We start from the raw sequence: 20,045 nt of genomic DNA, 5'->3' as shown, positions 1-20,045 counted from the left end.
TTCCGGTGAAGCTGTACCGAAGAGGAACGACGACTGGAAACTCGATTTTTGTAACTTCCCACATCTCGATGACAGAGCCTTTCGCCGCGGCTCGATCGTCTTAGTTTTTCTCCAGTCTGCCCTCGCGAAGGCTCGTGGAAACCGATTTTTCTTGGAGCACTCCGTGACGGGTACTGCTGGCTTCCAACCTACGCCAACATTGAGGAGAGCGGCTAGACTCTCAAGCCCGTGAGGCTATCACGAATCGTCTGCAGAACATGATGCCCTCGATTGGTACCTCCGATATGTGCATGAGCCCTTGTTATGTTTGGGGGACAAAACTTTCCTCCGGGCTTGCGCACACAGCCGACGCCGACGTTCAATATGCTTTGCATTGTTTCCCACATTGCTTTAGAAGACGGATCCAGGGAGCAGATGTACCCAGGAGGATTAGCGCCGAGTACCTGCTCTCCCGAAGGGAATCCCATGAGGAATAGTTCGGGGGAGCGTCAGGGGTCCAAGCCACGCCACCTTCCGAATGAGCGGAGCGGCGTACTCGCGGAATTTCATGGACTGAAAAGCACGTTCGCACGAGAAGTGACAAATGCGCTCAACACTCGGCCACTCGTCAGTATACTGGAGGGACGAATAAAAATTATTAGGCCTCTATCGATTCCGAACGAGGTGAGTCGGTTGATGAAATACTTGGAGAGCAGGGCCCTGCATAATCGATACCAGGCATTTTCCATCGACGTATTCCTTAATTTTCTCCGCTTAAATGGAGTATTGGCGATTGATTTCCAAAACCCGAACACACGGGCTCCTGTTGTAACCATTGCCGACTCATTCCCTAAGCCAGGGGTGTAAGACTCAAATTTTTCGCGGGCCACATTCGAGCGCCGCAGGTGCCCGCGGGCCACATTCGAGCGCCGCAGGTGCCCGCGGGCCAAATTAAGAATTTACTTCCATACCAAAGGAGAATATATGCCTATCGTCCGGGGATCCAGGGGAAACTCGTTTGCTCGGTCTCACGGAGGGGCTCATTCCACCGATCTCATTCAATTTCCAAGCACTCATTCGAAATGGTCGGCTTCGAGTATGTGCGGAAATAGTCGCGGGCCGCAAAAAAAACCTCGCGGGTCACATGTTGCCCGAGGGCCACGGGTTTGACACCCCTGCCCTAAGCCGTCGGTGGTAGCCGTCGCAGAATCATCGTCCTGGATACCTTTGAGTGTTGACTGGAGCCACAAGGAGGCAGAAATGAACGTTGCAAATAATTGATCGAGTCCTCGGCACACGGCGCTCAGAGCCGGAACTCCGATTCTGTAGAAAAATACTCACTCGAGGAGCTCCATGAATTCATGGCGAGGAAGATGGAGAAAAATTCAACTGAGCACATGACTCAGGAAATTATGCAATTTCAGTGCCTTAGAACTTGACAGTAAGGGGAAGTAGTTTATTTAGCGTCAGTCTGATCGGTGTGAAACTTTGTGACAACTGGCGGGAGATAATGACGCTTTTTTTGTTTCCCCAATAATATATAGCGAGCATGCATGAGTCGGATCGAACCGATACGAACCGCTCCAACGGCAACGGAATATATCCCACGGAGATTCCTCCTGTGTCGATGTTCCGCAGAATAATTCGAAATCTGAAATAAAATTCATGAAATGCACGAAAGTTGAAGGTAGGCTCGTCCGCTGAAGCCATTTGTTCTTGTCACCCTCGGAATTCACGAACTTGATTTCTAAAATAACGATTCACGCTTTCTTCGATTGATGGACTCTGCTGACTTAGTACGTTCTGGGTTAGTACAGCTACGCGGAACGATAAATTACTTTTCTGTTTGTTCAGAAAAACTTCCACGACGCGTTCAAACGTTCCTGTGGTGCCGCAAAATGTCCGTCTATTTTCAGTTCGGGATAGCTCTGTCGGCTTGTCTTTAGGAGCTAGCCGAATCCCTCGCATCCGATAAATTTCAATGAGGCCGGAACTGAGACTCACCTGACTCGTATACGAAGCTAGGCCGATTCTATGATCCTTATAATCGATATGGCGTTAGGAACCTTTTTTTCAATTGTCGGGATAGATCTCAGATCGGAAAGAGGAACTGTCATCATGATGTCCAGAAGCTCGCGACTGGTCAAAAGTTCAGCCACTCGTTATTCCGATAGCACACTTCGTGCTGTTCTGACATCGAAATGCTTGATTGGACGGCTCCCACTTCAAGATGTTTTGTACTGCTTGTTGACTTTAATCGAAGGAAAATTCAAGAAGAGTCAACGGTCTTCTGTAGGTGGCGTCGCCGATCTGCTGGCAACTGATTTCGTTCTGTTGTGTGTCGCGAAACGTAACGAAGTATCGGGCTGACTACTTTTTTTTCGATACATAACTATGCCGTCTAGGGTAGCAAGCTCACGTAGAACGCCGAAACCGGTTATAGTAGACGGATGGATCGCGTTCCTAGGAGCTTTCAATCTTCATCATCCGATTGATTTTCGCCGTCGCAACTGATGTTTGACATCCGCGCTGCTCTTTGAACCGGTGTTCGCTTGAGAGTGAAAATTCTAGTCTTGCAATTGATTCGGACGAAAATGCCAAGGGAATTTCTAAATGATCTGACGGATGTTCGCCCAGAGATTCATTCTTGATCGCAAAGTTCCTTAGGCCCGAAGCATCTCGAGCAGCACGCCCGATTTGCGACGCCGAATATTCTATTCGGAGCTCCGGGAAGTCCGCCGCCGTGTGCCCAGGAGGAGGTCGAGAGTCGATCCCTCAAACTGGAATCGCGTCGACGCGGCGTTTCCTGCTCGCTATTTCTTTAGAACTCCTTCCAGTGGTGAGGTCGATATCTTCGAAATCCCTCACAGATAACTACCTACACATGTGGTTGCCTCCGGCAGCTTGAAACCAGTTGTATTGACTCGCTAGCTACACCACGGACTATTACCAAAAGGCGAGATAAGCAAGAAATGCTGCACCTACTGATAAGAGGGCTTCCAGCAACGCTCGCTCCACGCCGCGCACAGAAGAGTCAGAGTCGACGAATTCTCTGAGCCGACATTTCTCTCTTCGCTGCCTGACACGGAGGAAGCTGTAGCCACGCTTTTTCTGGCATATATCCATCCGTCACAGCAATTCACTTGTTAAGCGCAAAACGATTCAGACTGCTTCTGTAAACAATCTCGTCCCCTTTCTCACCGAGGGCTCAAAAAAAATCAACATTTCACGGTCGAGCCACAGGCTGCCAATGGTCGTCGGGGATTCCGCACCAGACTTGGAATGAGTGCCAAGCTCACTTCACCCGCAGACTAGACAGGGGCCCGTGAAGGCTTGAAGACTTGGCACTAGTGTGCTTCGGAGCCGAATGAAGTCGATAGCTGGACTTGGAGAGCTGGAGAGTCTCCTAGCGGGCTTCGGCATAGATGTTGAAATCGGGAATCGATCATAATGATCGTATTTCATGCTCCTGCTGTGTGATGCCCTCCCGGAGGAGAAGCTCTCATGCTCACAAGCAGCTTCCAGCTCCGGAAAGAACGGTCGAAATCCGAGTTGGAAGATCTCCGCCGCTTATATTTTCCGAAAGTTGTGCTAGGGTTTCTAATGGTTTCTCTAAATGACTCCAGCACCGTCGCCGTCACCAACAACAACAACGACGACAACAACCAAAGTCCCAGCAAGCAGAATCGCCGCCACCGCCAAGACGAGTGCAAAGCAGTGTCTTCACCTGGTAAACAGTCAGAAGATTGAAGACTACGATTAATATTAAAATGCACGAGACAGCGGTCCACGCATAAGGAGACGCATTGGAGAGGAATAAGTGGTGGCGGCTGCGAACGACCGCAAGATTGATACTCATCCTATTGCACCGAATGCGGAACGCATCCAAAATCAGGCTCATGCTACATACTTGAATTCATGCTAAGCAAGAAGCAAACAGCGAATTTATCTCACTCTTCGACGTACGAGACTCGTCCACGGCGATATTGATCTCATCAATCAAGCAGACAGCTTTCCGTCAGACACCTGCTCAATGGAGTCAGATAGATATTCCGATTTATGCGGAGAGAATTCACTCCGACACTTGAACGATGCGCTTTCTTGAGAAAAAAATCGTCATCGAGGATCCGAGGCCATGAAGTAGACCGTCAGAAGCGTAGTTAGTGGGGTGAGGTTAGAAGTTGACGGTTCCGACGAAAAAGCAAAAGCCGGCGAAGTCGCTCCAGAAAATAGCAATTTCCATTGATGCGTGTCGCCGTTAATGGATCAATCATGACTCGGACGATCAATCAGAACACTTTGGAAGATGCACAGAAGACGCTGTAGAGCTCGCAGCCGGAGATGAAAATCGTCGAGAGGAGACTCGATTCACTCAGTTGGGAGCCCTCAGTAGAAAGTGAAAGAACGCTGGAGGTGAATCGCTGAATTTCAATAGATTTTTTTTGTTTTGCGGAGGGATTCAGTTCCATTGGAGCGTGGACTCTCCGGGAGTACGGAACACGAGATACGAGATACGAGAGACGAAAGCACCGATCCTGGAAAGCGTCTCATCGCCCGATCATTGCCACAGTCGGAATCGTATCTTCCGATCGACTTGTTGTCCACACCAGAACATGTTTTAGCGCGGTCGCGACCGAGCGGCACCGAGTCCGCGAATCCGTTCGTAATACTCGATGGAAACTCGCTCGACAGCTTACGCGTGCGCGCACACGCATTCGTATGCATATTCTCGTTTCTCTCGAACAGTAGGGACCCTTTGTGCGCCACTCGACGTTTGTGGTTGCGCGCGGCTATCTTTTGCTGTTTATAATTTATGTTCATCTGGATTTATGTTGACAACCATCATCATCTACGGCAGCAGCAGCGTCGGAGAGTTGGTTCGCCCGCCTCACCGGTGAAGCGTCGAGCTTTTCGGCAGATAACCCGCCCGCTCAATCCATACCATTTGTAGCGACATCGAAGGGCCGCGACGCGATGTCTCCTCTCTAAGTACGGTCCATACTCGAGAGTATTCAGCGGTGCCGAAAATTTTAGCTCCCGAAATCCCCAAGATAACCATTCTCCCTAAGACGGAGTTGAATCAGCAAATCTCAACACTGTTGAAGCGGGTCTGCGCACTTTCTTACTCAGTTGGGATTGGTCTCGTTCTTCTTCAAGGTTAAGTAAGGACGCTCGCCATAAACTTCCATGATTGTCCGCTGCAATATTCGCCGTTTTCCTCTGGTGATCGCTCATTGGAGGAGACCTTCAGAACTCATCCTCGTCTGTGCGGGATGAACCGTTTCAGGGAAAATACGATTTCAGGGAAGTCATCATCTCCGCGGGGTGAGAAGATACAATGTTTCAATCCGGCAGATGCTTGCGCAACGGGCGCGTGGATACAGAGTTTCGCCTTCCAGAAAGTATCAAAAATCAATTTTATCTCTTTCTCGTAGTGGTAGCCTGACAATAAGCTTCGGAGCGAGGAGCCCGCGTTGTATGAGAGAGCGTTCGGACGAGCAGCGCCTTCTGGTGGAAGAACGATCAATATCATCGAAGGCCGAACAGATGCTCAGCTTTCGAGACGGAAAAGGTCGCCGGAAAGAAAAAGATGGAGCAACTGGGTAGCACGCTTGAGAGTGAAAGAAAAAGGCGGAGACGCATCCGAGGCACAAAAAAGTTACACTTTGAACGAGCGAACAACAGCAGCGTCAGCACGAGGGCGACAGCTCCTACATATGACAGGGCACGGGGAGGAACAAGCGAAACGGGGAGGAAGGCTCCTTGGCAACATAGGAAACAGCCAACGACGCCGCCGGGAAGCGAGAGAATCATCTAGCTGACTAGTTCTGACTGAGAAGAGTCGGCAGCGAGGACTGAAGTTAACGTCTGGTTTCATAAAAATCTCTGTCATTTCGGTGTGAGCTCGTCTGTCTTCATCCGAAAAGACTCGCTCTATTCAATCCCGTTTGCTGGTTTGTCCACGCTTACCGTCGCAGCCGCCTGGATAGCTCCCCGGGTCCGAGTGGGAACGGACGGACGGACCAGTGACGAAGGGGACAGGCAGACAGACGACACACAGACGGACGGACGGACTGCCGAACAGATTGAACATAGACAACGAGGTTGTCTCCAGTCGATGCTGGATCAAGTGTAGTTCCGAGCTAGCGAGAATCGGAGAAGTCGCTGACCCGCTCCGTGTTGTCGTGGATAAAGGTCCCTCGGCTATAGCGGTGGTGGCGGCGGCGGTCGTCGACGGCCGCTCTTTCCGATCGGGATGAGGGGGATCGAATGCCTGTTGCTTCCACGGATTCGTGATATGAACCGAGCACGATAGGCGTCGAGTTACCACCACTGGTTAGCCTAGATAGGCCGCTGTCACCGTCGTCCACCGCAGGCACCACGACGACTGCAACGACAACAACAACAAGCGACGTAAACCGTTCCGCGAGTGAATCGTGGTTCTGTGGAGATGTCGGCTCGAAGAACGAGTATCTCGTTCCGTAGCTATAATTTTCCGACTTTTTTTTCTCGTCTGGAGCCGTTTCCCGTAAAATTCGCTGTACGATTTCGGAGGATTGCCTCGAGATCGTTCCACTCCTGGGACTCGCTAGGATGAGCTCCGGAGAGTTGGGTTCTACGGATGTCCTCGATCCGGCGGGAGACGAGCCCAACGGACAGCGTTTTTCTCCGCAGAGTCTTCTGCGATAGAATCCAGCGAGGCGACGGATCGAGCCATCCATCCGGTCAGCCAGCTATGTATAATCGAGAAGCCACAACCATGCAGAAGAAGTGTCGTCCAAGCCCGAAGGTCTACATGAAGCGCCGAACCAGTTGTGTTGCTATAACTGGATCGAGTGTTCTTAAACTAGGTTATAACAAGTACATATCTCTCTCTGTGGAATGGAAACGTCACTTGATAGTCAAGAATCTAGGACAACAGACCACTCCAAAAGAGGTATTTTGCCTAGCCCAGCGGCGTTTCCGTGGTTGTGCGCTTTCGTCAGCGAGCCTTAGGCTCGCTGTCGGCAACACCCATGCGTGGACGGCGAGCCCCGGACCGAATCACGCGTCGTGGCTCTCGTTCTGAAGCGATCTCTGATAGCCGAAATTTATGAATTGTGGAGTCGGTAGTCCCAGAGCCGCAAGTCGACAGAATTATATGATAAGAGATCGCATCGCCCGGCATGGTCATAAATATTCCAAGAATGCAGACATCCAGGAGGCGACGACAGATTCTCCCAAGCTCCGTGAGCCGAATCCGTCGATTGTGGAGCGTCGTCATCGCATGATTCTCTCACTCCATCTTTCGACTTCCTCAGTCGGTAACGAATTTCCCCTCGGTTCCGGTAATAATCAGAACGATCTGTGGCCATGGCTGGGTAACCAGTTCGCGAATTGAGTTTATTTTCACCGCTCCTTCAGAGTTTGACTCCGGTCACCAGTTGAAGAGGAGTAGCTTGAGCTTCGTAAGAGCGAGCCGAAGAAGCGCTTGGTGAAGCAGAAGACTTTCTAGTTGGCAGTTACGTCCCGATGGCTTGCCGCTGCTGGAAGAAATCGCAGAGTTGGAATGATCGAGCTCTCTCTTTTTGGTGCGCACTGCGGATTTTTCATTTACGGCTTGAAGTCGTTCATCTCCTGAAGTAGAAGGATGATGACTGATCCGATGACAAGCTCCGGAACGACTGCATACTCGTGAGCTGTTTCGGGACCATAACGCGTAGGACTCCGCATCAGCCGAGTGGATAAAGAGCGAATTCAATCATGAGTCCCCGAGCGGATGGGCGGTGCGGAAAATCCGCGCGATCCGAACGACTGGTCCTGCCTATCCAGAAGGAAACTAAGGCGCTGCAGAAGGTCTCCACGTGGAGGTGATCGACAATGACTGACTGATCCGTGGCCTCGAGAGTCTTTCATTCTCTCTGATCTTCCCCCGGAAAAATTCCTAGTTCTTTATTTTCCTAGGTAGGAACCCATCCGTCGATGCTAGGTGAGAGACCTTCTCTTTGATCTAGGTGAGGAGCGGATGAGCGTTCTCCTCTGTATAGAAGCCAGTTTCCGGGACGAGGATCGAGAACCCGCATACCGAATCCGAGAGCATCCGTCGAGCAAGGACAGCCGCCAAAACTCGATATTTTTGTCTTTTCTCTTTTGCATAGAACAGCGAGCCTCAAGATCTGAATTTTATTTCTCTCCGGTATGATATATCATACTCGATGCATGGTTTGATCGAATATGACCACGCAACAAACTCTCGCTGAGAACTCCGGGAGCTCCCGTGGCGCTGCACAATCGTCCGAATACACAGCTTTGTGAATGGCCCGAGTTCGGCTACAGCTCTTCTTTCACTCCCCCAATCTTCTTGGGAGGGACAGCAGAGAGCAGCTTTGGACAGTTCTCGAACTTCGGCAGGCCGTAAATTCTCGAGGGAGTTTCATCGAAGACTAGAATTTCCCCAGTTTCTGGGAAGGCCGGCCATGGCAGACCACGGAAGGAGGGCGACTTCCCCGCGACAAAATCAGAGATCATTTTCAGTGAATCGAGCGAAAATTTCACGTCTGCTGAGTGAGCAAAAGGACCTAAGGTCAGGAGACTCCCCGAGAAATGGACGTACGGATGCCAGTGTTTCGCACCGCCTTGAGGGTCCAGGTGAAGCTTCTTATACGTTTGAGCGAGCTGCCTGTCGAACCGATAGACATAAACTTCTCCGTTGAATTTCGAAAATCGTTCGACGAATTCGTTCACGGGGCAGACGAATACGCTGTCTCCGACGAACTCTGCGGCGGCAATACGGAAATTTTCGTGCTTCTCGTAATACGATTTCCTCAATAGTTCCCGGGTATCCGGATTGTCGATATCGACCTTGACGTCAAACAGATCCCTCAACTCTCGACACAACACGAGAAAATCCTCGAAATTTCGCATCTCGGCCTTCTCGTCGATCCTCGTTTTGACGAATATCTCGCCTTCGTTCTCAGCGGTCCCGATGAGCATCCTGACCGGCGCGAATTGTCCTGGACCCTTATTCTTGGGTCGATAATCGCTCTCGTCGTCGGTCGGAATGAAAGTTGTCGCAGCTTTCGGTGATTCGATCGAATACTCGATCAGGTCCTGTACCTTCACGTCCCGAATGCATCGGAGAGCCGGCTGGCCGCTCAGAGGACAACCGAGTTTTGCATTGATGCGCACCAACCTCCTCACGGTTTCACTCTTGGGGACGACAATCCCACCCAAGACACCCCCGTCCATGATCACGGATTGGAAGAGATTCCGATCCCTCAGCTCCGGCGACATGATGTGGCTGCTGATGCTCATCGATCCCGCGCTCGGCCCCATCAACGTGACCCTTTCCGGAGAGCCCCCGTAAGATGCGATATTGTCGTGAACCCATTGAATCGCCAGCCGCTGATCTTGCAAGCCAAGATTAGCAGGGATGGTATCGCTTTGAGCGAAGCCGATGATCCCCAGACGGTACTGTATCGTGACGACGACGGCTCCCGTGTGCGCTGCGAGTGGGACCCCACTGAACGAGAAAGTGCTCGCTCCGCCGGAAGCAAAGGCTCCTCCGTGAATGACGATGATTACCGGGAGTTCAGCGGTCTGATAGAGAGGACCCTCTTTTCGGAATACATTCAGGTAGAGACAGTCCTCGCTCGAGTTTGCTCCGAGGGCGTGAATACTTTGGACACAGACGGGGCTGTGCTTCGTGGCGTCGAGCTCTCCGAATGCTCCGAAGGGATGGGGTCGTGCAAAGCGCCGCTCGCCGATCGGTGGTTTCGCGAATGGAATTCCGAGAAAGGTTTCCACAGGCACTCCAGTCGAGATGTCCACGGCTCCGTAAACATTTCCGAGTTTGCTTCTGACCGTTGGCTGGGCGTCGGCGTCGGTTGAGAAAATGAGAACTATCACAGAATAAAGAATTCGAGATCGCATTGCCGCTGTCCGCCGAGACAATGAGCTCACTGGGCGTTCGCTTAACTGTTGGCGACATGTTCGATAAACAGCTATCGGGAAGCCCGACTTAGACAGCTTCGAAAATTGTACCGAGACTCGAAACCAGCTGTCGGCCGCGGCGCTATCTTGACGCACACTTGCTCAAGAAGAATCGGAAAGAGCGCGATTGCATCTTCTTGAGTCCCGAGCTTTAGTATCTCTAGGCCCATTTCCTTGATTGAGAGCCCTGATTCTACAACAACGACTACTGACGGGCCTCGGAAATGGAACCCTCAAGCCCCCCGACGGACAGCCGGTTCCTTCGCTCCATCCGAGCGTACACGCCGCCAATGAGGCCGCCCCTAGCGCTCTAGTCTCGGGGATAACGAGAGAGGATATATTTTACCAGGCGGGAGTGCTTTGGGAACTCCCGGGTATGTTTTTCCCTGGAAGGCCCGACTGTCCCCATGAAGAAGAGGAAGAAGAACAACGACAGGTTATCGTCCGGTTAAATTATTTCGAGCACCATAAACCTTATGAACATTCTGAAGCACAGCCTACTAGGGAACGCTATCCTCCAAGGCATTGAGTTTGTTTTGGTAATCCGAGAGGAGCTTTTTGGCTGCACTCGGATCCCGATCACAGAATTTCTCGATAATATACTGATTTCTCGGGGAGTCCACAAAATGGTGACCCCACTCGTAGTTGACTTCGCAGAGAATGTCGATAACTGCGTTCACAATTCTCAAGTCCACGTATCTGGCGATAGACAGCGAGCCGAGATCAACAAGCATACGGCAAACAGCCTCCCATGGCGCCGGTTTCCATTCTTTCCTCATCTGCATTGTGCGCTTTGTTTCTTCCAAACAAGCTCGCCACGACGGAATTTCGCCTACCAAGATTTTACGGAGTAGTTCCTCCAATGAGTCTATGATGTAGTTGACAGATGCGCTAGCACAGTGGCTTTGTAGAGCTCGGTTCTCGAAGTCGTTGCCGTCGTCTCGGGAGTTCTCCTGAGCGTTCGCGGAAACTTCTTTCACTTCTTTGTGGATGTAGTCTTTGGAGATATGGCACCGTATCCATTGAAGAATCCGTACATGATACTGTCTGGCGCAGAGTTTCTTCGCGACGAGCATTCCTTCTTTGGTGCACTCGGCTTTCAGGAGTTCGTCGAGTAGTTTGGCGGCTTTTTCGTCGCAAGCCGGCATGATCACATTCTCAGCCTTCAGCTGAAACCTCGGACACAAGTTCACTGAGAGCGTATCCATCAGTTGGGGAGTGGGTTCTTCGCCGAATCGTGTGAGCTCTTCGATCTCTTTCTTAACCTCTTCTCGGAACTGTTTCACTAGCACGGGCTTCATTGATTTCACGACATTGGCCGGTACCCTCTCAACGACGAAATTCAAGGTTTTCTTCACAGATGCCGAGTGCCCGAAGTAGAAGGCGTCCTCCAATTTCGAAATTACACCGTTTGGCTCGAACGCGGAGTCCGGTCTCGTCAGCGGGACGATCTTGCGAGCTTCGATTGTGGGCATACAATAGTATTCGGCGAGGATGGGCTTCAAGCTCGCCAGGAAGGGACACAACATGTGAATGAGCTGGGCATCAACAAAGGCTTCGATTTCGGGCGGGACGCTGAGAGGTATCCTGGAGGAGTTGAAATTCACGGAAATGTGAAGATTTTGGAAAATCCACCCGATCAATAATCTGACCAGGATGAAGAAAGGCCGGCTCTTCTCACAAGACAAGAATGTCGTGTTCAGCAGGTCGAGGGCGCCTTTGAAAATCGGCAAACTCCCCACCGCAGTATCGGCCATCGATAAATACGTAGAGATCCAAGATAAGGTCGGGAGCAGACGCTTCCCCTCGATGGCCCCCCTCAAGAGGCGCTCGACATCTATCCGCGGGGGAGTATACTGTCGTGCCGAACGCTGAGATTCAATGATTTGTGGGTTGTTTTCACTCGACGTTACGTAAGGTAAAAATTCGAGCAGACCCAAGAACGCCCCGTAGAGTCGCATCCGATACAGCAGGGTGTACAGTTCTTCTCTGACCTGACTGTCGATACTCGTATCGGCGTCTTCGGGAAAAACGTCGAAGTGGTCTTCCTCGACGATGTGGGAAACGAGCACGTTCTTTAGATGCTCGTGGAATTGAGCTCTGCTGGCCGCCAGAACGAACTTATAGAAAAAGGCTTGTTGTCCTGTGAATTCATGCTGGGTTGAACCCGCTGACGATGCTCCTGGTTTTTCGAGACGACTCTGAAGCTCCGAGAACTTTTCCGGACACTTGTTCCGCAGATCTCGGAGGGTACACTCTGAGGTGCTGCTCAAATCGCCGCTGTCCGGGTTTCCGCAGCAAGTCGCAATCATCTGAAGAGCGAATAATTTCGCGAGATGAAGCAGGTTGCAAGGATCCATCGAGAGATCGAAAATCGCAGCGACTCTAGAGTTGAAGTCGAGTTCTTTGTGATGGTGACTGAAAGTGACCTGGAACGGCGGGAAAGCATTAGGCGAATTCCATCATTCGATGAAACCGAGTCGGAAGCGGTCTGTACCCGTGAATTATGGCAGGCTCGGTTTCTCAGACTTCAAAACTTTTCGAGGGTCTGAATCACCTTTTGCCATTCCTTCAGTAGATCGTAGAAGGCGTCTCGTTGTTTGCGGAAAGCTCCAAACAGCCTGGTGTTTGGGAAGTTCTCAGAGCTATCAACAGTTGCGTCGAAAGAAACTCCCTGGAGAAAACTGGTCCGAAGCAAAGAGAAATTCCGCTCCCGGCTGCAGAGATCACACAGGATCACGTGGAGACTAGAGGACATGGCCGCCACATGAGGAATATTCTTCATCAGAGTCAAAGTCGACGGCTCCATAATATCGAGCAGAGGCCGGCAGTGGGATATAGTCTGAACAGCGAAGTATCCGCAGTTACTCGCCGATCCAAGCAAGATATCTGATCGAGAATTTCGCTCCGTGATCCTGATCACTAGCAGCTGCATGAGAAACGAGAGCTCCAGGAAAAGGTTCGGGACTAGATTCCGGCAGATGCACCGCGCGTACAGCTGAGCGAGACGTTCGAGTACGTCCACTGAAGAAACGGTACTCATTTTCGGGATGTCGAAACTTTCGGCCTGGCCCACGTTGGTCTCCTTGTTAATGCTCCGGACCACTTCCCTCTGGTGCTTCATTGCTTCCATCGGTGAGTTGCTCACCTGGAACATCGGAATCATGAACTCACAGTTCCAGAGTCGAATGAAGACGACTTCCGTAGATCCTCGTTAAGATCCGAAGAATATCCGAGAGTATTCGAGTGAAGCCGACACCAAGATACCTGAGCAGATATGAAGTTTTCCTCTGAGGCCTGCTGCCATCTCTTGACTGGTATTGGCGCGATTCTCTTCTTCGGACTGTCCGACTGCGCTGGAGCATGGAGGTTCGGCTGCGTTTGTGTCGTTATTGAGATCAACGATGCTCGTTTCCCCCGTTTCCGTCCACTCTTCGGGAGCGAGCGGTTGAAAATTCCCTCGAGAACTAGGGGCGCGTTCGCGATTTCGAGATTCCCTTTCGTCGGGACCGGTGTCGATTGTAGAGGACCACTGCTAGACTGTTTGCCTGTTTCGATGGAGACGAGTTTGATGTCAGTCGTATTAGAAGAAATCCGCCTGAGAATTCTCATGATCAGCAGCAGCTCTTATGCTCGAATCACCCAGTCTAAGTCCCGAGGAATCTGTGTGGCTCCCTTCGGAGAAAATCCAGAATTTCCTATCGAATCATTGCTAGGTAGTTCTGCCGGGAGGTCAACCGGGTAGACCTTCCCTGGACTCACTTTTGATGGGCGTCGTAGTGTCGCCAAGCGACGGGAAGTCGTCGTTGGACACCACGAAGTCTCTTTCGGGCGATTTACAAGTGAGCTCTGCAGGTAAGATCCTCTGTAAATCGACGCGTTTCGGTCTGACCGCGTTTGGCTTCTCCGGAGGGAGCTCCGGTTGTGACTGTGGGACTTGACTTGTCTGTGAGACGATTTTCGCCTAGAATTGTGAAGGGGAGAAGTTCAGGGCTTGGAGAATCGATCATATTCTCCTATGATTCTCCGTGTGCCAGTGCACCCTGTCCCCACTGAATTCCGGATTTATGCAGCGACACTTTTTCGTTGGTGTACACTCTCTCGCTGAATACGAACATGCTTTATTCGAATGAACCTACTCTTCCACGAACCTGTGACGGCGTGACGGACGCTGCCGTATTCGGCGCATCCTCGAAAGCAGTTCGACTCTGCTGTCTCAAGAATGCCAGGAATTCGTTGACGGCTGCGGAAATCCCGGCGGAGGTCAGTTCCTCACCGTCCCTTGACGTGTTGTCTCGATTCAAAAAACACAAGATCTCTTCCGCTACATCTCTGCCACAATCTAGCTGCGCGGTCAAACTATGAGCCATCTCACTGCCTTCGATTTAGAGTCAGACAGGTTCTTCCAGTCTATGCCTCTTAAACATCGAATTGCGCAGACGGAAACCCACACACCAGCTGTTTTCGAGTGCGCTGTGTGCAGTATCGAGATAAACAAAGATGGCGTCCCCCCACGACCACAAAATAATGAAGAAGAGTGCCGCTGCGTGAGGAAACTCGTTCGGGTCCGGAGAACGCTCCCGTCAATCACCAGAGAATGCCGAACGAGAAGAAAGAGCCTGTTATTGCGCCTGTCGCCGATTCCGGAACGACAGATCAGGATGCACCATTCAAAGTTGGCGAGCAGTACATGGTGCGAAGAGCGGATAATACCTGGCGTGAGTACGGTCGAGAATTCGAATTCGAATTCGCATCGGTCTTTTAGAATAGTTTGCCCTTCTCTTAATTCAAATCGCTGCGAGACAGCCTGAGTTCCTGGTCAGAGTTTAGTCTCATAGAACGAGGAAGGGAATCACGGGCTTATCTTCGGGTGCCAAACTCGAAGAGTTCTCGCGCGGTAATTTGTAGGTTTCCGTTTCTGAATCGTCCCGAGTTGCTCTCTCCTATTCTTATTCCCTCGATGCTGATTGTCCAATCGCCTATTCTTGGCTTATATTGAGTGTATTATGTCAGTATCGTGACCTTTCTATCTCCGTGGACCAATCCAGAGAATCGCGTGGTGTCTGAACCGCGTTTAGGGTATCCGTCCAGAATGAGCACCCTGATTTGCTCTGTCTCGTGAATGAGGGGGATGGTTCACGCCGCCGCAGAGAGTCCACAGAATTCCAAAGCACCAAATGGCTATTGAAGTTTCTCGCTAGCATGTTGCCTCCGGTAGCTCTGGACCGGATCATCCAAATCGAAGATGAGCGGGTGTTTCATATGGTTTCGTCATTTACAGAATCTGCGGAAATAATCCAAGTTCGGAAGGCGTCGTCTAGTGAATACGAGTATTATGTACATTACAAAGGCTGTAAGTATCCGATCCGCAACGGAGTGAATGCAGTCGCTCATTGTCGAGGGATAAATAATTTGGGATGCAGCCATGGAAGTCAATCATGTCATGCCTCTCCCTAAATTCAAGTGCTTCTCGGGTTCCTTTTCGATTGACTGAAGCTCGTTCATTTGTATGCAGTCAATCGCCGCCTCGATGAATGGATCGAGAGGGACCGGATATCACTCTCGTCGGAAGCTATCGCCGAAGCTGACATCGTGCCTAATCCGGTAAGTAAATGAGAAGAAATATATCTACATGCGGCAGGAAACTCGACATTCGCGGAACAGCATCGTCGTAACAAGCTTGCATTCCAACTCAGGTCGACCAGATCGAACAATCAGACAGGAAAATCACCCGCAATCAAAAAAGGCGTCACGATGAGATCAATCATGTCCAAAAAACCTACGCAGAAATGGACCCGACGACAGCGGCCCTAGAAAAAGAACACGAAGCGCTCACAAAGGTACCGTATCCGTAACCTCCTAGTGTCAGTATTCTGTATTTCCCGCATCTGTATTCTCCACACGGGAACACGGAGGTAAAGTTCTCGACGTTATCCTCCGAGTGAGCGTTGTCACATACATTCCAGGTCAAATACATTGACAAAATCCAATTTGGGAAATACGAAATCGACGCCTGGTATTTCTCCCCGTACCCGGACGAGTACGGCAAACAAACGAAACTCTGGATTTGTGAATACTGCCTGAAATACATGCGCTTCGAGAAGACCTACCGAAATCACGTCTTGGAATGCTTTTGGAAAACCCCACCGGGCCGCGAGATCTATCGCAAAGGAACGATATCGCTCTTCGAAGTCGACGGCAAAGATTCGAAAGTTTATGCCCAATGCTTGTGTTTGTTGGCGAAACTTTTTCTGGATCACAAAACGCTGTACTTCGACGTTGAGCCGTTCATGTTTTATGTTTTGTGCGACGTTGACAAAGAGGTGCGTTCTGATCAATTAGGTTGGCTACATTGAGCCATTCCTAGTCCCCCCAACAAGGTCATTGATCAAGTTATCAATGAATTACTCCTTCCAGGGAGCGCACATCGTTGGGTATTTTTCCAAGGAGAAGGAAAGCCCTGACGGCAACAACGTGGCCTGCATCCTAACTCTACCCCCGTATCAGCGGAAAGGTTACGGGAAGTTCCTGATTGCGTTCTCTTATGAATTATCCAAGCTCGAAAGCGTGGTGGGTTCCCCCGAGAAACCTCTGTCAGATTTGGGCAAATTGAGCTACCGTTCGTATTGGTCTTGGGTGAGTTTCTTCTCATTTTTTTCTAATGGAAGAGATCTGTCGCTGCCAATCGGGGACAATGAATCCTAATGCGTATCCAACTCCGTTTGCGCAGGTACTCCTCGAGCTTATGAAGGACTCGACCACACGACTTTCTATCAAAGATCTTTCACAGCTGAGTTCGATCGCCCATGGCGATATCGTATCTACGCTGCAAAATCTGAACATGGTCAAATACTGGAAAGGACAGCATGTGATTTGCGTCACTTCGAAAGTTGTTGAAGAGCATCTGAAGAGCGCTGAATATAAGAAACCGAGATTGACCGTCGACGGATCGTTTCTCAAATGGAGTCCACCTATCAGGAAACATTCACTGAAGAATCGAAAGCTTTGAGTGCACAAAGAACATCCCCTATCCCCCTGCTTTTCATCCCCATCCTCTCTCCCTCATTTCCTGACCCACGGTATCCCGTCCCCCGAATTTCAATGCTGAAAAAGCCTCGGCAGACGAGATGTCTGCCTTCTCTGTACATTATCTGGCATTATCTTCGGGACCCGGTGAAATTTTACGTACAAGCGGTCGGAATCGTTATCTTGGGAAAACCTCGACGGTGTCTCGTATACATCGTACAAGATCTGAAACTGAAGTACGTGTCCGGGCCACGGATCTCAGCGCGGGAAATGGTTTTTGATGAGGTCATCGTCAATCCCGGGCGAAACAGTTCCGGATAAAAGACGCCGTTATGTATACAACCTTTTGAATAAAGTGTTTATTAAGACAACCGACCACGCGGATTTTTCGCATTCGTGTTCCCTTCAAGGTGTATGGACATCGACCGCCTAATAGTTTTCGAATGATTTCACAACCTGAATGCTGCTGAATAAGGTAAAGCTCTCACAGTAATAGCAATTCCCGGAGGAGTTCTTTGTCCGGGTCCTCGGCACTGCATAGCACACACGCCAGATCACAGGTCGAGATGTACTCGTCATCGGTGAAGCCCGCAAACTTGTACGTTGAGATCATGAATCGCTGCAACTCGTTGAGTTGCACCAGGATTTCGGGTTTTTCAATCAAGTATTCTGACAATGTCACTCCGAAAGATTCAGCGATCCAAGGCTCCAGGTCCGTTCTCGACAGGAGTATCTCACCAGCGTTTGCGATGGCGCGAGCTAAAAGATGCTTTCTCCGGGGTGAGCGAACACTCAAACGGGACAAAAAGGTTTCTCCTTCCATAGTGGCGAAATACACTCCGTTCTTCATCGCTTCCACCTGCCGAAAGGAATACAAGATTTCCTGATCCGAGTACTCGACCAGCTTACCATGAGCTATTCAATTAGTGTACAGTAGACTCTGTCTAATCGGTGTGCCGGTCGATCGAATCTTCGAGTCTGGGGGGGATCTGAACGGGCGAAATCCTCGTTCCTGGTTGGATCCCATCGACCAGAATCCTTTGCATAGGTGTACACGAATACGTTCGGTCTGAGGACTCGATGAAAAGCTAAGCTCACCCGTGCCACGAACTCTTTGTCGGGGATGGGTTTCCGGCCCACGAAGCACAGACGCACTGAGCCGGTGTCGCGAGAGTCGAACGGCCCCTTGATATTCTCTTCGGGCACAATCGCGTATGTGAGATCTCGTAATAGGAGAACCCGCCAGCAGTCGCCTTTCAGTCTTTCTTCGCACTGCATATGCACCAGCTGTCCGTCTATGATACCTGTAAACCGAGAATATCTCAGATTCCTGAAGTGACGGGAGAGTCGATTTTTTTCAAATGAGAAAGTCGGGATTCGGACTCGGAATATATCGTGCGAACCGAAGCAACGTTTTCCTCACCTTCGTATCGCTTGCCGCAATGAATCTTCTGCGGAGGACTTTTCAGCCGTACCGAGCCATCGGAGTAAACTTTCTCAGCCAGCCCGGTTACCAGTGTACCTTTGGCAACGTGGATGTCATCGCGCAGCAGTGTATCGCCTGCCGTGCGAGCCGTACAGGAAGTATACTCACCAGTGTACGGTATCAACTTCAGTCGCTGAGGCTCTGTAGTTTTCCGGATCTCCACGAATCGCATATCCATGTGAACGCTCTCCACTAGGTACCCCTCTTTGAGCATATTGGAAACGAGGCCATCTAATTTTTTCGTTATGTCCTTGGTGCTCGCTTCCGATGAGCAAAACGCTTGACGGAACGCCACGCGAGGTACACGATTCGATCTTTTCAAGAACTTCATGACTGCTGCTATGTCTTCCATATTCCGATTCTCAGCGCGACACACAGTCGCTCTTTCTCTCCGGGAGTTTTCGGAATGAGTGATACCGGTGATGTCTCTCAGCTTCAGGATAGATTTCACCTCCGCACTTCCTCCGCCGCGCTTCCTGCCCCGGTACGAGAGCTCGAATTGGTCGCTGTCGTCGTCGAACCAAATGCTCTCGTTCAGCGAGATGTCGAATTTGACTCTGTCGGCTCGGTGCGCTCGACAATGCACCACACGACCGCGCCAGGGGAAGGGCGGGTTAATTTTTTTCAGCTCCATGGCCGTTCTTCTTCTGGCGCCACAACCTACGGAAGCATCGGCTTGCTTATATCGTACCGGAGAACTCTGGCGTAACCAGCTCGCTTATGGAAACTTTTTCGCCCTTTGGAAGGCCAAGAGGAGACTGATTTCAACAAAATTTGGAATAGACATCCACGGAATGTCTCGAATCCAGCACTCGCTTTGGATAGACTAGAATGCTCTTGAAGACCCTTACGACTCGAGACGAAGAACGTCTTATAGTAGAACTTTACAGCCCCGGGATCACATTGCACCGATACTTTTCGATTTGATTCAAGTCAATCCGGGAAGAAGGGAAGCACGGGAAGCACGAGCCAGAGTTTTGTAACGGCGCACAAATCCCCCCTTATCGCTAGTTCGAATCGAACATCGATGGAATAATTGGAAATCGAACGCGGCGCTTCGCCGGGGTTCCAAGAGAAAGAGAGAGGGAACGAGACGTTTGAAATTACAGCCACCGAACGGCGACAGGAAGCAGGACGAGTGAAAGACCAACCTGACACGTGTTTTCCATGTTCGTTCCGTAATCCCGCGCTGGCATCCTGTGAGGTTTCTTGGACACGATTTTTCGAGCATGGAATTTCTGTGATATCATGCTGGTGATGGATCATGGTGCGAGCTCTATAGTCGCACTCGAAAGAGCGGGGATCGGTGGCTCGCAGGGTGAGATCTGTCACCCTTCAGAATCGGATGGTTCCGGGGAGAATGGGGTGATCATCCTGGGGAGGTCGTCTTCGAAGACCGCGACGGAAAGTATTTGGAAACTCCCTTACATTCGAAAGTCTGAGCTGGACAACCTCAACGTAGACTGAGTCGACGTGTAATGATGGTGTTGCGGGCCCTCCGTGGCGAAAGCCTCGAAAACGGAGCTGCCGGTGGTCAGCGAACTTTTCTAGCGACTGCCCTAAATCGACGTTGATTTGTCCC

At 50.7% G+C, this 20,045-nt stretch overlaps 3 protein-coding genes across 3 annotated transcripts; 1 reads left to right on the top strand and 2 right to left on the bottom strand.

Moving 5' to 3' along the window:
- Positions 1–8,289: 8,289 nt before the first annotated feature.
- On the bottom strand, positions 8,290–9,916 carry LOC100900996 (acetylcholinesterase). The gene has a single exon (XM_003747029.1). It carries the CDS (start codon positions 9,889–9,891, stop codon positions 8,290–8,292), a length of 1,602 nt encoding a protein of 533 aa, XP_003747077.1. The 5' UTR covers positions 9,892–9,916.
- A 535-nt stretch (positions 9,917–10,451) lies between these two features.
- dlt (codanin-1 like protein dlt) lies at positions 10,452–14,321 on the bottom strand. The gene is made up of 5 exons (XM_003747028.1): positions 14,103–14,321; positions 13,714–13,915; positions 13,219–13,499; positions 12,509–13,099; positions 10,452–12,380 (listed from the first exon to the last, which is right to left on the bottom strand). Exons 1-5 carry the CDS (start codon positions 14,319–14,321, stop codon positions 10,452–10,454), a joined length of 3,222 nt encoding a protein of 1,073 aa, XP_003747076.1.
- A 143-nt stretch (positions 14,322–14,464) lies between these two features.
- LOC100900704 (histone acetyltransferase KAT8) lies at positions 14,465–17,264 on the top strand. Its single transcript, XM_003747027.2, has 7 exons — positions 14,465–14,669; positions 15,233–15,304; positions 15,467–15,555; positions 15,648–15,791; positions 15,918–16,274; positions 16,369–16,587; positions 16,682–17,264. Exons 1-7 carry the CDS (start codon positions 14,549–14,551, stop codon positions 16,958–16,960), a joined length of 1,281 nt encoding a protein of 426 aa, XP_003747075.1. The 5' UTR covers positions 14,465–14,548; the 3' UTR covers positions 16,961–17,264.
- Positions 17,265–20,045: the final 2,781 nt, after the last annotated feature.

The sequence above is a fragment of the Galendromus occidentalis genome, unplaced genomic scaffold (genome assembly GCF_000255335.2).
Source record: "Galendromus occidentalis unplaced genomic scaffold, Mocc_1.1 scf7180000077511, whole genome shotgun sequence".
In the NCBI taxonomy this organism is placed as follows: domain Eukaryota; kingdom Metazoa; phylum Arthropoda; class Arachnida; order Mesostigmata; family Phytoseiidae; genus Galendromus; species Galendromus occidentalis.
The sequence above is the reverse complement of the archived record's forward strand: the minus strand, read 5'-3'. Positions and strand labels throughout refer to the sequence as shown.